This window comes from Leptonotus elevatus, chromosome 16 (genome assembly GCF_054856555.1).
Source record: "Leptonotus elevatus isolate MCC_2025b chromosome 16, RoL_Lele_1.0, whole genome shotgun sequence".
Taxonomy (NCBI): Eukaryota; Metazoa; Chordata; class Actinopteri; order Syngnathiformes; family Syngnathidae; genus Leptonotus; species Leptonotus elevatus.
In genome coordinates, this window is record NC_141254.1 from 8,125,344 (window position 1) to 8,141,050 (window position 15,707).

General features: G+C 38.3%; 3 protein-coding genes across 5 annotated transcripts; 1 reads left to right on the top strand and 2 right to left on the bottom strand.

Annotated features, from left to right (window-relative positions):
• Positions 1-2,343: 2,343 nt before the first annotated feature.
• On the bottom strand, positions 2,344-4,519 carry LOC147160588 (ras-related protein Rab-39B-like). 2 transcript variants are annotated; one of them, XM_086098409.1, is made up of 5 exons: positions 4,484-4,519; positions 4,174-4,229; positions 3,512-3,733; positions 3,063-3,333; positions 2,344-2,948 (listed from the first exon to the last, which is right to left on the bottom strand). In XM_086098409.1, the coding sequence occupies exons 1-5, from the start codon at positions 4,502-4,504 to the stop codon at positions 2,793-2,795; spliced, it is 726 nt and encodes a 241-aa protein (XP_085954535.1). In that variant the 5' UTR covers positions 4,505-4,519; the 3' UTR covers positions 2,344-2,792. The 2 variants fall into 2 exon arrangements, with proteins under 2 accessions (XP_085954535.1, XP_085954534.1); XM_086098408.1 differs by lacking the exon at positions 4,484-4,519 and having other exon boundaries at positions 4,174-4,386.
• Positions 4,282-11,631, top strand: LOC147160589 (ras-related protein Rab-38-like). Of its 2 annotated transcripts, none has more exons than XM_086098411.1 (5): positions 4,282-4,544; positions 6,854-7,243; positions 8,514-8,644; positions 9,260-9,397; positions 10,443-11,631. In XM_086098411.1, the coding sequence occupies exons 2-5, from the start codon at positions 7,051-7,053 to the stop codon at positions 10,599-10,601; spliced, it is 621 nt and encodes a 206-aa protein (XP_085954537.1). In that variant the 5' UTR covers positions 4,282-4,544; positions 6,854-7,050; the 3' UTR covers positions 10,602-11,631. The 2 variants fall into 2 exon arrangements, with proteins under 2 accessions (XP_085954537.1, XP_085954536.1); XM_086098410.1 differs by lacking the exon at positions 4,282-4,544 and adding an exon at positions 4,638-4,796.
• Positions 11,013-14,841, bottom strand: LOC147160590 (cytokine receptor common subunit gamma-like). The gene is made up of 9 exons (XM_086098407.1): positions 14,737-14,841; positions 14,381-14,597; positions 13,877-13,967; positions 13,609-13,778; positions 13,110-13,243; positions 12,864-13,026; positions 12,678-12,780; positions 11,511-11,568; positions 11,013-11,413 (listed from the first exon to the last, which is right to left on the bottom strand). Exons 2-9 carry the CDS (start codon positions 14,442-14,444, stop codon positions 11,315-11,317), a joined length of 882 nt encoding a protein of 293 aa, XP_085954533.1. The 5' UTR covers positions 14,445-14,597; positions 14,737-14,841; the 3' UTR covers positions 11,013-11,314.
• Positions 14,842-15,707: the final 866 nt, after the last annotated feature.

Genomic DNA, 15,707 nt, shown 5'->3' on the forward strand with positions numbered 1-15,707 from the left:
TTCATTCTTAATGGGAGATTCTACATTTTTACATTTTACATTCATTACATTCACTTTATTCCAACTTCAATATATTCCACCAATTCACGCCATGAGCGCTTCCATCTATTCCACAGGTGTTCAAATGAATCATGTTACACATTTGTTACCTATATAAAAAGTCTACACACCCGTTAAGATATATATTTTTTTAGTGTATTACCTTAATGACTCTATCAAAGTGACATGGTTTTTGGAGGGAGAGGGGAAGTAAAAATAAATATTTGCAAATGTGTGCACACCCTCATAAGTGGGTATGTGGCTGTTTTCGGTATGAACCAAATACAAACTGAAGTCAGACGACACCTGCCTCCATTTAACATGTCCCTGATTTGACTAACCCCAAATAACCCTAACCCTATAAACACTGTACTTGAATAATAAAACCCACATGGACACAAGCTTCATTCTTCTTAAAGGCACTTGAAATGGACTCATCTCAGTGATTCAATTTGAAAGACAGTAAGCACGTATCACTGTCCATGCAAAGACAAAAAGGAAAATTTGGGATTATTATTTGATGCTTTTTTTTTTTTACCCTTACATCATGACTATTCTTGTAGCATTGCTGTTTTTAATCATACAATTATTTTCCCCATGGTACTATAAGGGGTGGGCTTTATTCATTGCAATTTCCTTCTCAACAAAACTTAATTTTTGTAAAATTCTGACTATTTTCTTGGACTAAAAAAGTTATGTTCCTTTTGTATGGAATTGCTTTTTTGGCAAGTCAAAATATGAGAACTGTTTTTTGTTTTAACTTTTTTTTTGTCATAAAATTTTAAAACAATTTCCAGAACTATTTTGACAATGAGTTGCTGTTTCTTTCTCATATGACTTTGTCCTTGTAAAAGTATAATTTAAATTTTCTAAAATGATGACAGATTTCTTGCAATTTTTTTCTGAATTGTTTTTCTCATCTAATTTGGTGACGTTGCTTTTTTTTTATTTTATTACAAAATTACATCTTTTGTAGTACTAATACAATTTTTGTCATGTCTCGTCGCTTATGTTAAATTATGGACTATATGCCACGGAGGCGGGACTTCCGACTTCCAGGTTTTCACCCATCAACTTTGTTTTCGTTTCCGGTTATGACGTTTTTGGCCGCGTTCCAATACTCGCACGAATAGCTTAAACCCGTTGTCTTTTTTTGAAGATGACGTGGATGAAGGTGCTTTTATTATACGACTTACGTCCGACAAAGCAAGTTGAGGTAAATCGAGCAGAGAACGAGTAAAAAATAAAGCCATTTAGCTTGGACGGAACCAGAAACTACAGTGCCCACGTCACACTTTTGCCGGAAGTGCGTGGCGGTGAAAAGACAGTATTGGGACGCGGCTAACAATAACCGGAAACATTATTGCTGTGAGTTTTACGGAAGTCCGTGGCATCTAGTCAATTAGTTTTTAGTGATTTTTTTCATGTAATCGTATTTGCTTTTATTTTGAAGTTATAGTTTCCTCAGCAGCTTTACTTCATGTCCTGGTTTTCCCTCGTTAGTCTTATTGTCTCCACTTGCAAACACCCCATGTGTATAAATAGTCAGAGTTTAGCCGTCTTGTTTCCTGCCATGTCCTGAGCTAGACCATAATAGTAAGCAATACCTTGTTGCATGTCCAAATATCCATGCATTTTTGTTAATGTTGCTAAAGTCAGTTTTTGCCTCCAGCCTTTTGCTGTGAATTTTAGTTGCTACTTTTTTCCTAGCTATTACCAACTTTACTGAGTTTCTAAGTTGTTACTTTTCTTGCATTGTTTTTGAGTCCAGCCTTGCTGTGAATTTTGGTTGATACTTTCAAATCACTATTGATCGTTGAATAAATCACTCTTTTTGTTATTTGTGACTAGAGCTTTTGGCTACTGTGTCGAACCCGTGTCAATTTTATTCATTCCAATATCTTCCTCATGTTACTATACTGTACATTATACTTGTAAAATTGTGCTCTAATTCCTGAAATCGGAAATCTGCATAATCCTGTAACACATGTTTTGTGCTGTGCATGAAATTGGTACTTTTTCTGGCATGTTTATGACTTATTCTCAAATGGCAGTTTCTTTTTCATAATACACGATGATGTCCCTTGAAAAAGTATGATTAATTTCTCCCCCCCAAAAATGTGTCAATATTTTTTTCTGGTAGAAAATGTTTTTTTTATTTTTTATTTAGTAGCGATTATTATATGTGGTGAGATATCTGTTCTTTTTGTGTATTTTATTTACCTTATTTTCTTTTACACATTGCAACATAAGGTGATGACATTCAACCCATTCCCGCGGAAAAAAAAGTCAAGTAAACAAATATTACAGGACAAAGTATTGTAACAGTCAAATGTTCTGCCTTTAATTCATACCTTTATTGTTTTTCTTCTGCCAAATATCACAGCAGGCATTGGTCTGAACATTTTTTGTATGGGTCGGGCTCTAGTATTTATTGTTGGGTTGTGCTGTGAGTGAAAATGTGTGTGTTTGTATATCTGATTTATTTTGGTTTGTGTGTGTGTAAGTGTGCATGTCCAAAAAGCAGCAAAGCTAACGCGTTGAATGACACGAGGGGGGTGTCTTGTGCTTTTAATAGAGGGCAGAAAGTGTGTTATGGAAGCGAGCACGTAGTGGACACATGACAAGTCGAGCGTGTTACTGCAACATGGAAAGGGTTCAAGAAAGAGCGATCAGGGCCCGCCGCGTGGTCGGCGTCTGTGGCGGCGAAGAGAAGGCCCGTCTCCCAAAGATGGAGTCCAAACGAAGTGAGCTCAGCAGAGGCACTGGCGACCCACCTTGGTGACCTCCTCCGAGGAGTGCACCGTGTTGGGCACCAGTCCGCTCTTGACGCCCTCCCAGCCGTCCTGGATCTTAATGTCGCCGCCGCGCACCAGCTCGAAGATCTGCCTCGTCAGGTCCATGAACGCCTTCAACAGACAAAACGCATCCGAAGACCCAGAAAGTCACGAGAGTTTTTGCCTGAATGTCATCTTTGGGGAAAAAATGTTTTTCCTGGAAGTGTTGTGAAAAGGCCAACAAACCGTTTCCACGTTGATGGCGTCACGCGCCGACGTCTCCACGTAGTTCATTCCGAAGGCCGACGCCAGCTTCTCGGCCTCCTGCCGGCTGACCTGCCGCTGGGCCTCCAGGTCGCACTTGTGGCCCACCAGCAAGAAGACGATGCTGTGCGGCTGCACGTGACTCTGCGCCTCCTCCAGCCAGCTGTGCACGTTCTGGAAGGAGCGGCGGTTGGTGATGTCGAAGAGCAGGAGCCCGCCCACCGAATTGCGGTAGTAGGCTCTGGTGATGGACCTGGGGGAGGTAATAAGCGGTACTTAGGATGACCTGCTCCAACAAAACGATGCTACAAAGGAGTACAATCAAAAGTGGACTTGGAATTGAACCTTGTGGGACTTCAAGCAATTTGAAGTTTGATTCTTCAAATGCTACGAAATAATGTCATTACTTTAGAAAGTGCCGTTAACGTCACCTGAACCTCTCCTGGCCCGCAGTGTCCCAGATCTGGAGCTTGACCCTCTTGCCCGGCTCGATCTCCAGCAGGCGCGAGAAGAAGTCCACGCCCACGGTGGGGTCCGACACGTGGGCAAAGTGGCCCTCGGTGAACCTGCGGATCAAACACGACTTGCCCACCGTGGAGTCGCCGATCACGATCAGACGGAATTGGTAAAGCCAGATTGTGTCCATGTCAAGTCTGTTGGGAAATGATGAATGAATGAAATCAATGTCTTTTGGATAAATAGTTAATTTTTCATTTTTGTTATGATAAAAAATGACATTGTTTAAAATGCAATTTATTAAATAATTGGTAAAGTAAAATATAATTAATTGCTGTGTTCATTTAGCCAGTTAAATCATCTTTTATTTACTTATTGTAAATGGAAAAAACATTTTAGCAAAACAAACTATTTACGAATAAATGACTGGTAAAGTAAAAATAACATAAAACGATTTAAACTGGATGACGGTCGTTCTTATCAGGGTGCTGTGGCTGGCCGTACATGGCCCACGAGCCTCACTTTCCACACCCTTGCAGCAGGCCTTCCCTTCCTTCTCCATCCCTTGCTGTCCGTTAGCATCCAGCTACTAACACAACACCATCAATCCAATCAATACGAGTATCTGCTGACTTACCTTGAAGCTGAGAGTTCAATATGTGTCAAAGCCGAGCCCCATTTCGACGGTGATGCCTTCAAAAACAAGCCTCCGGGGAGGGGAGGATGGGGGGAAAAAAGAAAGGAAAGACAGCAAGCACTGTTGTTGTTTACCAGCTGTGCATCGTGATGAATGACGCGTTTTTAAAAAAAACAACAACTATTCACTTGGATCATTCGGTGGCGTCCTAAGCACCGATACTGTCCGGCGCGTGTTTGCGTTGCTTTTTGGGATGAAACGTCAACGAGGAGGCGGAGGACAAACCCGACGGCATCACACACGCGCACACGCGCGCACTCACAAGCAGCATCCGCTCGCCCTCATCAGCACCGTTTTCTTTTGCATTTACCGTAAGTGCACGCACTGAGACGCAGCCCAAATCGACGGAAGTGACGCATTCGCCGACGTAGGTGATTTTTTTTACGTCACAACACATGCTTAGAGGAGAGTGGGGTAATTTGTGCCAAGGGGCAAGTAGTTCCACCCTTGTTATTTAGAAAATCATGGAAGAAGTTGGTCATATGACCGTATATTTTTCAAGAGGCATTCATTTCGCTCATCCGGTAAAAAAGAAAAGAAAAGGGAGACACATGGCTGGAGAGGTAAGTACATAAAAGTTCAAAAATATTTTTGCCCTCCAAAGTAAAATTTCTATGATTAAAGTTTTTGATGAGCGTGTTTGAACAATTACAGACAACTCTGAAAACAGTTCACAAATGTTTTAGTGCTTTAGTAAGCTACATCATGAGTCTGTATAGTTAGCATGATGCTGGCTCAAAACAGCTGGGGGATGCATTTTTCAAAATGGTGGGCTAAAGGACCTAAATTGTGAATATTTACTCCATATTATTTTATTGCATTTTATTGTTGTTGTAAGTGTATTCTTACATCTGATCACTAAAAGTATGTCTCATTCTTAATTTTTGACCAAAATTCATCATGCCACCAGATACAAAAGGAAGACAGACAGGGTTTCAAATCCTCTTGAGGAGTTTGAAAGAGCAATTGAAAGAAGGGAAGACCATAAGTCAGGTTGGAAAGGAGATAAAAAATCTGCAGGATGGCCATAAAACAATATAGGAATAAGAAAGAAAAATAGGCTCAGGCCTACCCTCCCGAGCACTCAACAAGTGACAAATCTGTTTGTTCTGCTGACTTGGGCTATGTGTCTTCAGAAGTAAATTTTTCCTTGCCAAAATCCACAGAAAGAAAGAACAGAATTGTAAAAAAGAAAGTGAAAACAAGAATTGTAACTGACACACCTGAGAAGATGGAGTTGGAGAAGGCTCACAAAGAAAGAGAAGATAAAAAGGCTGAACAGGAAGAGCAAACTAATGAAAAAATAAAAGGCCTCTGAAACCTGCAAGTCAAAGTTTTGTATTGAATTTATCTTCCTTTTTTATAACATTATCGTTAGTGAGATTAAAATGATATATATTTTTTACTTCAGTTATCAATGGAACTTAATTCAGACTAATGACACAACCAACCCCGCACTGGGGGCAAGTTGTGCCACAAAACCACTATATTTCTCAAACAGTTTATTATTATTAAGTTCCAAAGTGAATGCTCCCATGGATGCACAACCCCATTACTTTTGACATATTTTGTAAAAAAAAAAAAAAAAAAAAGTCTTGCAGATACGCATAGTTGTCATTTTACTCGTATTTTAGGTTATTTGCTCAAATAGACAGCCTCCACTTTTTTGTGACCTTATCAAGTGTTTTTCATACAAATATTGTATATCATTATTATGACGAGCGTTTACAATACACCATCATTGTATTATTTGCAAAAAAAAAAGATTTTAGGTTTCTTGAAATTAAATAGTTAAATCATGTTGACTAAATTATGAATATTTAATTATACTTTCTCTTTAAAGCATTTGTTATTTTAAGTATTATAGATAATGCAATAATACTTTCAAACAAATATTTAAGTAATAATTTCTACTCTAATTACAGTGAAATTCATTAGAAATGACAAAATGAGCATGTATTATTGATTTAGAAGTAAAATAAAAATTTTAATTTGAAAATGAAATAATTGATTAATCATAATTAGATGAAAGAAATTTAATTTTATTGTTAAAATAAATGTTTCTTTTCAAATTAAGTAATCTTTTGATTCTGATTAAATTAATTAGCAATAAAATCTTATAATTAATTAATTTAAAAACTATTTTACTTATAAACAAAATAATAAACAGTTATGTGAAAATTTGAATATTTGGTTAATAATTACAGTGAAAACAAACGACCCTTTTTCCAAAAATAAATAAATAAAATAAGTGGTTAATTACTTATTACTAATTGTGAATATTAGAATGAACAATGACCCTTTTCGATAAAAGTGGTTAATTCTAATTAAACTAATTGTAACTTATATACAAAAAAATGCATTAATTTTGAATTTAAAAAAAATGTAATCCGCATTTTTACAAAAAAACACACCATGTAATCAGCATTTTTACAGTAACTTATAATAAAAAATAATTTTAAAAAGCATAAATTTATATTACATACACATTTGAACTTTAAAAAATCAAACACTTGCTTTTGAATGAAACCATTTTTGAAGTTATATTACGTAGCTCTGCTGTTGTTTAGTTCCTGTCCATCATTAAAAATCATCTCAACATTCATGGGATTGTTTTCAGGTCTCCAAGATCCCACGCCTCAGTCGAGCACTTGAACGCAGCGGCGGCTCCCACGGGAGTCGCCCGAGAGTCGCGTGGGGGTGGGAGGTCCGCACAGGTCACGACTCCTCCTCGTGTTCCCCGGTGGGAATGCTCATAAATGAGTGCAAAATCTGTCACTCCGCTTGGAAGCAGTTGTCGGGCGACTCACCGGCGGGATGCAGCGGGAGCTCCTGTTCAAAGTGTTGGTGATCGGCGACCTGGGCGTGGGCAAGACGTCCATCATCAAGCGCTACGTGCACCGCATCTTCTCGCAGCACTACCGCGCCACCATCGGCGTCGACTTCGCCCTCAAGGTGCTCCAGTGGGATCGCGACACCGTCGTCCGACTGCAGCTCTGGGACATCGCCGGTGAGGAACCGACACAAATTCAGATAGCAAACTTAAGTCCATTTTTCATGGATCCATATAAGTCTACTGAGGTATTTTTCCCCCCCTCCCGATAATGTTTTAGTAGTTGCTGAGTTGGGTCAAAAATAACCCAAACTGGGTCAGAAATGTCCAAGTCACTAACTTAAAGACCCGGTGTGAGAGTATGTGTGTGTGTGCCAGGGCCCTTCCCTATGCCTGTCATTTGTTGCCTGCTTGTGGAATGTGGCCAGCGACTCCCATGCGGAAAGCGGCCCTCACATGACGCCTGGCGTGGAATCAAAACACACAAAAGCTAATAAGCGTGTTTTATTTTATTTTAATTTTTTAGTCTGTTCTTGCAGGGTCAAACCGTTATGACGATAAAAGCTTTATAAAGTGTCCAGGCCATGATTTGAAGAAGGATCAAAACAGTCATAATGTAAATAGTTGGAGTGTCAAAATTAGTGTGTTAATTTTGCGTTAATTTAAAGTTCCTTTAAAAAAATTTCGACACACGGATTAATGACCGCCCCTTACTTGGAAAGCCTGTACTGGGGGAATTCTAGTCGCTTCCAGGTCAAAATTTAGCAGTGATAAATGTAATAATAATGCATATATTTGTGGAGACTGGGGTCAAATTGTATTTTACAATTTCAAAAATGTGCAGAATTTCACAAGTTACTTCATGTTAAAGTTTAGATAGCTCTTAATATGAAAAGAAAAATGCACTGAGCTGTCACCAACGTCTTCCAATTGCAATTATGCCATCTAGTGGCGGAAAAATGACATCAACACAAATCAATATCACTCTTGTTTTTTACAGTACAGGACATCTTTGTCATTTTAACTCAATTTTATGAATTTTTATGAAATTACCGGATGAATGCCTAAAAGATGCAGCCATATTTCTATTTGTTTACATTTTTTTCCACTTTTATGTTAACTTAACAAGAGTATGAAAATTTTGAAAAATATTTGATTGTACATTTAGAACAAATACAACATTTGTGATTAATTGTGATTTAATTATTGAAGTTATGCGATTAAATACGATTAAAAAAAATGCCTGCCACACCTACTGAATAGAAAATAAATAAATAAAGAACTGTATTTTACTGAAAAAGTGAACTAAAACTGAACTGTACTTAGACAACGATCCGTTTAAAGTACCTAGAATCAAACCCTAATAAAGTTCAGCGGTTCTAGTCTCCTTTTCCTGACATTTTCGTACCATAATTTTCGCTAATGTATACACGCGTGTGTGTCCTAGGACAGGAGCGCTACGGCAACATGACGCGCGTCTACTACCGGGAGGCGGTGGGAGCGTTGGTGGTCTTCGACAGCACGCGGGCATCCACCTTTGACGCCGTGCTCAAGTGGAAGGACGACCTGGATTCCAAGGTCGCAACTTTTCTCCCAATCTTAAGCTGACTTCTGTTCCGAACAACAGACTCTTCTTTGTAGCATCGATTAAAAAGAACAACATTTAAAATGTTGTACATTTTTGGTCACATAAGAAAATGAATCAAATTTAAAGCAGTCAAATGCAGAATATTTAGTTTCAAATCACTACTGCCACCTGTGGCCAAAAAATGAAGCTGCACACTCATGCGCATATGACGTCACATCCGCAGACAAAAGGCAGGAAATTCGAACTTACACTTGTCAGTTAGGAGAGTACAGTATAGTATAGTTAGCCACAATAGCTGGCTAGCTAGCTAGCTATATTATCTATACTATTTCAGTCTGATTGTTTTAATGAATTTGTCCACAATTTGCTGTGTGATGCATGAGCATGAAAAAGAGGAAGACCTGCGAAGTGTGTCCAGAACATATAGGAGATTGTAATTTAGCACGGTTCTCCCCGCGAGCAAAAATAATTGAAGTGTGTTGACTTCCTTCCTGGTCTGTTGTTTATTAAATGTTCTAGGTTGACTGAACCTGAATGATACATAAAGAAAAGCGACATGAAAATATGTTTGGACCTCCCAATTGTGTTTGTTTTTTTGTCCGAAGATGACACTGAACCACGGCAGGCCCGTTCCCGCAGTCCTCTTAGCCAACAAGGCCGACCAGGTGACGTGCCCACAGCCCAGACTGGACGCCTTCTGCAGAGACAACGGCTTCGTCGGCTGGTTCCACACCTCGGCCAAGGTACGGTACGCTGCACATCATCTCGTGATGTTTGATCACATTACCATCAAGCGCTTCAGTTGGGTTGCGAATCGCAAGAGAACAGACAAAAACTCTCGACTATTCAACAAAAGCAAACAACTGTGGTTAGATCATCTATCCAGACTCTTTTTCAAAGATCTTAGAGCCACGAGTGAGGCAATAAATAAAACGATGAGCAGACTAAGCAACGTGGCTGACCGCATCCTTCAGCATTACAGCGATCCGTTTGGAATAAAAAAGGTTACTCAGATGTGTGTAACCTATTTTTTTCTTGATATTTACTAAAAAAAAATAACATCCAAACTTTCAATCTTGAGATTTTACAGAGCCAAATTGAAATATCAGATTAGACATAACTGTAACCATTATTTGAAATGCTTATTCCTCACGAGGGACTCAAGTAAATATCTGTTACAAGCTTTAAAAAACATAGTAGAAATATGCGATTAAATCCTGATTAATCATAATTAATTACCTATTGTAAAATGAATTTGTTTAAAAAAAAAACAATCATTTCACAACAATACTTTAAACTGGTTAACAGAGGTGGCAAATCCAGTTCCCGAATGTAAAAACCCTGCCACAGTTTGGCTTTAGCCCCAGGTACTAGCTAGCAAACTCCCTAGCTAGCTCCCCGGGCGATCAGTTAGCTGCTAGGGAGCTAGCTAGCTTGCACAAGGGGCTAAAGCCAAACTGTGGCAGGGTTTTTACTTTCTGGACCTGGATTTGCCACCTCTGCTGGTTAATAATGGATACAAATAACAGACGATGTGGGGACAGATCTATAGTATTGATTTGTTAAAAATAAATAAATGAAATTGACCATATTTGGGCATGTGGGGTTTCTGTCCGACAGTGACTACACTTCACATGTTGGTGAATCTGAGAGTAAATCGTTTGTCTATACGCGCCCTGAGATTGGCTAACGACAAGAGCGTACCCCAGTTCCAGCTCACCTTTGACCCTAATGAGGACAAACGCTACAGTAAACGGACAGATGTTTATTTTTTTTGCGCTACTTTAGGAGAACAGCAACATCGAGGAAGCTGCTCACTGCCTGGTGGAGCACATCCTGAGCAACGAGGAAAGCCCCCAGGCCGAGCGAGAGCCCGCCACCTTGGTCCTGTCGGGCTACGCCAACGCCACGAAGGAGCACCTCGGCTGTTCGTCGTGTCCCAAATGACCGGTCCCGACCTGGCCAATCACAGCCAAGTGTGAAGTGGACGTCAAACAGGGATCATTACATTTTCAGAAAAAGTTGTATATTTTCCATATAAATTTTATTCATTATTTTAGATTAAACTCGCAATATTATGGAGGACCAAGTTGTACATTACGGAGAGAAAAAAACAAATATATTTTCATGAATAAGTCATAATATTACAAGAATAAAGTAGCATATATTTAAAAAAATTTTTTATTTTACTTACAGTTTTTTTCTGATTATTTTATACTTTTAGCCTGAGCAAGTGGTTTTTCCCCTCATGGAAATATGTATTGTAATTTGACTATTTTTGTGATATTGATAGATTTTCAACAAATTGCATTGGGATGCCGTATGAATATAAATGCCGTAGTAGTGGAACCCCTTCAATACACTGATATACATAATTTACCAATATCAGAAAATAATGGATGTTTTGTGAGAATGAATGTGTATTTTATTAAGAAACTTGAAAATATAAAAGCGATATATTATGCAGTTTGAACAGTTGCGAGTCACAATTACTTCAAATCCAACAATACAGAAAAAGAAAGATAAAAAGAGGTAGAGACTGTGGAAGTGGAAGAGGAATGGAAAGTTTCCCGCTTCTCAGTTTGTCTGCAGCGATGAAGCGGTCCGTTCGTTTTGCGTTGCGGGGAACCGCCGGCGGTGGAACCTCTGCCACTGACTGGTCACTGGGAGACCCGGCGGTACTCTCGAACAGGACAGGCCTGCTCATGGTAGTTTGCCTTGAAGCCTTCTTTAAGGTCTTTGGAGATTTGAAGCCAAGGCTTCAGAAAGAAAACCACGTACAGCATGAGACATTTGTGTTTATACTAGTATTCCATCTAATCATTTAGTTTTGAAGTGAAAGTGTGAAACCTGTACCTCAATATCTGGCGGAAGAGATGGCTTCGGCACCACTCGAATGAAGATGATTCTGAACCTATGTGAGGGAATCAGGGATTATTTTGAAGGCAATCACATGAACAACAGATGACTGACATTCTTTTTTTTTGGGGGGGGGGGTGAATTCTAATTATTCTGGACTGTACTACATGAGCAATTGGACTGTTTCTGCTTCTTGAACCAATCCGATTTCAAATTTGTCCACACATGGTCCGTTTGCTTGATCGGGTCAAAACTTGTTACTTTCGACTAGCAAAACAAGTTTGTGGTGGAAAAAAAATTGGGGGTTGCATGTTTTGTTTTTATAGACTTGTGGTATTCTGCACTCGTGTGATAGCAAATCAATTATGAATATATTTGTACTTTGAACCACTCAAAATGTTCAGTGGCATCAGACCTAACCATATGCATATATCAAAAAATGTATGCCCTCAGTATTGTGCTATGAACAAAACTAACTATGCTGCATTTTTTTTTTACATTCAAATTGGTATATTTCATCTGACATAAAGTATTGATAAAGTCAATAAATCATAACAGCAGTATTTTTTATGCATGCCTTTTTTTTTTTTTAACAATGCATGGTGTACAATAAATCAAAACTTAGGATTTATAATGGGAGTCAATGTGACCAAAATGGGATTTTTTTTTAAAGAAACATGGTATAAATCTCGCTCGCCCATTTGCAATAATTACCACATGGTGCTATTTTGACCGTCTATGTTATGACAATCTGCTGATTTTAAAAGAAAATTATTTTTAATACATTTTCTTTGATACGACATCAAATCCATCGAAGACGCGGAAATAGGACAAACAAATAGCATGACGTGATCGTGGCCATATTAGGAGGTGAATGAAGGTCCCAAGTATCAAATACACAGCTGCAGGGCCACTGGTTTTGCATTTTGTACTGCATCAAATATAAACATTAAAACAAAGTTATGGAGCAAACTGTGGGTCCTGGCCCACCCTAGTAATTTGTACCATTGTCTTTGTTGGATGTGATGTCATAATCACCTCTGCAAGAGCCAGGTTGATAATTGTGATTCATTCAAGGGAGTTCTCCACAGTCAACTCACAAATACCGCGAGAATTCAGCTGGCAGAGTGAGGTTGGTGATGTCACAGACGTGGTCCAACTCACCTCTCATAACGCAGCAACACAACGACCATGAGGAGGAGTAAGACGGGAGCCAGAGTGTACACAATAATCCACACAAACGTGGAACTCTGACCATGGTCACTTTCTGTGACGAGGGGAAAAAGAGGTTTGTAAATGGAATGATTTGACTGCTCCAAAAGAGTGGAGGGATTTTATTTATTTCTTTACCTGTGCTTTTGTTGGTTCCCCACATCACGGGCTCACTCCAGTCGCTCCAGCCAGAAGCACCGCATGTTTCATGTAATCTGCTTCTTACCTGAAGCTCATACCGGGAACTGCTGGAGGGCAAGTTGATGCAGTAATTTTGCTTCCCTAGATTGAGTGTATATGTCTGCGCAACGCACAACACGTTTCAAATGGAAAGGTAGTGCAGATCACAAAGAAAATATCCCATAGACGTCAGGTTATACTCACGTTCCACTTCTTGTAATTGGTCCTGTAGCGAACCTCATTTTGCACCATCATTGAAAAACTCTGATTCCAATGGAACCACAGATTACAGTCGGATCCTTTCTGGGCAGTCAGGTTGGTTGGCGGATTTAACTTCACTACAGGTGACACATTTATGTCCTTAATCGTTCATATTTTGGGTTAAAGTTTCTTGATTATTTGAATCCATTCACACGAACTATGTCGAGCAAATAAAGAAAGTGATCAGAAGAATATATGCGATCTAAATTCACATGTATAACAGAACGTATGGTGTTCCGCAGGGTTCAATTCTGGGGCCTCTGCTGTTTTGATTGTTTGGGTTCTGGGTTCCATCTTAATAAAAAAAACTGTGTGTAAAGTCAAGTGTACTACTAATTCAAAAGAATGTTATCCCTAGGTTGTCAAATATAATATATTCATTCCACTTCTTTGAGTTAATTACGGATTTGTCGCAAACGTAGAATGATTACAGTACACCTACCTTTGCTTTTAAGCTCATCAGTCTTCAGAAAAGTGTCGTTGCCATGCACCAGTTGCATGTAAAACGTGTAGAACCTGTTTAATATGTTACCATAGGGCTGAATGCAGCCGTAGTTCATACTATCGTTTGTCAGGTACATCTCACATGCTCTGGCTTTTTCATGGTGAAACCTGGAGAAGAAAAATCCCCTCGTCATACAAAAAGTAACCCCAGCAACGTCTTATCTATGTTTTACAGATATTGATTTGATTTTTTTTTTTTAGCTAACCAGCTGCTGAAGGTGTAATTGACTGTCGGATTGCCATGTCTGTTCCAGGTACATTTAACAGACTCCAGATGCAAAACAACGCAGTCAACATCTGTCAAGACAAACACAGTACAAAACAAAACCAGTGAAACCTTTTTGTAGTTCTAGAATGTTAAAATGTTACTTACACCTATGCAGCTAATGAAAGTTTTATGATGGCAGTTTGAGTCTGGAATAAATGTTATTTTAAAGTCAGAGCTTGAAAGCAAACCAGCATCTATAAGAGTAACCGACAAGCCACTTGGCCACAAACGGGAGAACACATATCATTTGATTGTATTTTATAGGATAAGACAAGACATGACAATTGACTGATTAGATTTAGTTTCCTATATGCTGTTTGTGGTTCGGGAAATTGATGTGACAACTCTACATTCTTTGACCTTTAAGCAATTTACAGTGCACAAACAAGCCGCAGACTAATTCCAATCAGCCTTAATTGAAGAGAATATCAAATGTTCTTACCTGGGGCTTCTTTGGCAAAACCAGGTCCAACCAGACAGAGAAGTAACAACAATTTATTCAGCATATTGGAGCATGAGAACGAACGTGGATGCTTTCAACGTCGGTGTGGGTTGATGTCGACATCTGAAGGGAATGTGTCACATTTGGGTTTTTTTCTGATCTTAGCTTTAGTGGTTTCTGTTTCCTGTCAGCGGAAACTGTAGCATCTCAATTCGTACTATGTGAAAGATAACAAAATGATGAATACTGTTATTGCCAATACAAATACATTTAATTTAGCATTTAAATGTTTAAAGAAAAAAAAATCAAGCCAACATTTGTATGCAGATAACGTTTTGCTATTTGAGTTTACTTACAGAAGTTTAGCCTTAATGAGTAAGCCACCACATTCTGGGCACATCATGTGTGGTAGGCTGGTAGTACTTTCCATCATGTGTTCGACTGCACCCTTGGCTTTTGTTTCCTGTCACAGGAAGCAAGGTATTAACGTACATTTAAATGCGAGTCAAGTGGAACTTTACCTTTGTATGTAAAACCACTACACTGTCAGTGACTAGTTCTGTAAAATAGATATCTGTTTTGACACGCAAAAAACAGGAAGTACATAAAACTGGCTCAGACAAATTGTAGGCATTATTTCCTCCTAAAATATGAATGAATGATTAAATAAGTCAATAAATCAATAACAGCTGTTTTGACGCACAGCTAGGAATACAACTAATATAAATCAGACTAACTAATTAATTTATTTGTTCACTTAATGTATTAAAATTAAAATTAAAATTGCATTTTAAAACTCCTCAGAGAAAATAAGGGTATTATTTCCTCAGACAATACAATAATAAAAACAATTAATTAATTTAAGTATTTGTTATTTCTTTTATTAAGTTATTTATCTATCTTATTTTTTGTATTTTGTATTCATTTAAGGAGGTACTGACTCCTTCAATTTAACTGAACAAATATGATTTACTTTTGTGAGTCAAAACGGATGCAAATGCATGGAAATAAGGGGTTAACGACAGTGCATGACAACTTGCTGAATTATTTCACTTCATTTCATTTGGCTGCATCGGGACTCTATAATAATTTTATTATATTTTATGCTCCAGCATGGGTGGATTAAAAAAAAAAAAAAAAAAAAAAATATATATATATATATATATATATATATATATAACCGGAAGTTTTTTTATTTTGAAACCAGGCCGGAAATCGATGCTATTTGTTGTGGTATGTCACGGGGTCATTGCGCTGTGGTGGATTTTATATATATATATATATATATATATATATATATATATATATATATATATATATATATATA

Coding starts and splice junctions, on each gene's coding strand:
- LOC147160589 (XM_086098411.1), top strand. CDS start 7,051: ATGCAGCGGGAGCTCCTGTTCAAAGTGTTGGTGATCGGCGACCTGGGC. Junction 7,244..8,513: donor GCAGCTCTGGGACATCGCCG/GTGAGGAACCGA, acceptor TGTGTGTCCTAG/GACAGGAGCGCTACGGCAAC. Junction 8,645..9,259: donor AGGACGACCTGGATTCCAAG/GTCGCAACTTTT, acceptor TTTTGTCCGAAG/ATGACACTGAACCACGGCAG.
- LOC147160588 (XM_086098409.1), bottom strand. CDS start 4,504: ATGCTGCTTGTGAGTGCGCGC. Junction 3,734..4,173: donor ATTGAACTCTCAGCTTCAAG/GTAAGTCAGCAG, acceptor ATTTCCCAACAG/ACTTGACATGGACACAATCT. Junction 2,949..3,062: donor ACGCCATCAACGTGGAAACG/GTTTGTTGGCCT, acceptor TGTCTGTTGAAG/GCGTTCATGGACCTGACGAG.
- LOC147160590 (XM_086098407.1), bottom strand. CDS start 14,444: ATGCTGAATAAATTGTTGTTACTTCTCTGTCTGGTTGGACCTGGTTTT. Junction 13,244..13,608: donor TGATGAGCTTAAAAGCAAAG/GTAGGTGTACTG, acceptor TGTCACCTGTAG/TGAAGTTAAATCCGCCAACC. Junction 12,781..12,863: donor GGGAACCAACAAAAGCACAG/GTAAAGAAATAA, acceptor CCCTCGTCACAG/AAAGTGACCATGGTCAGAGT.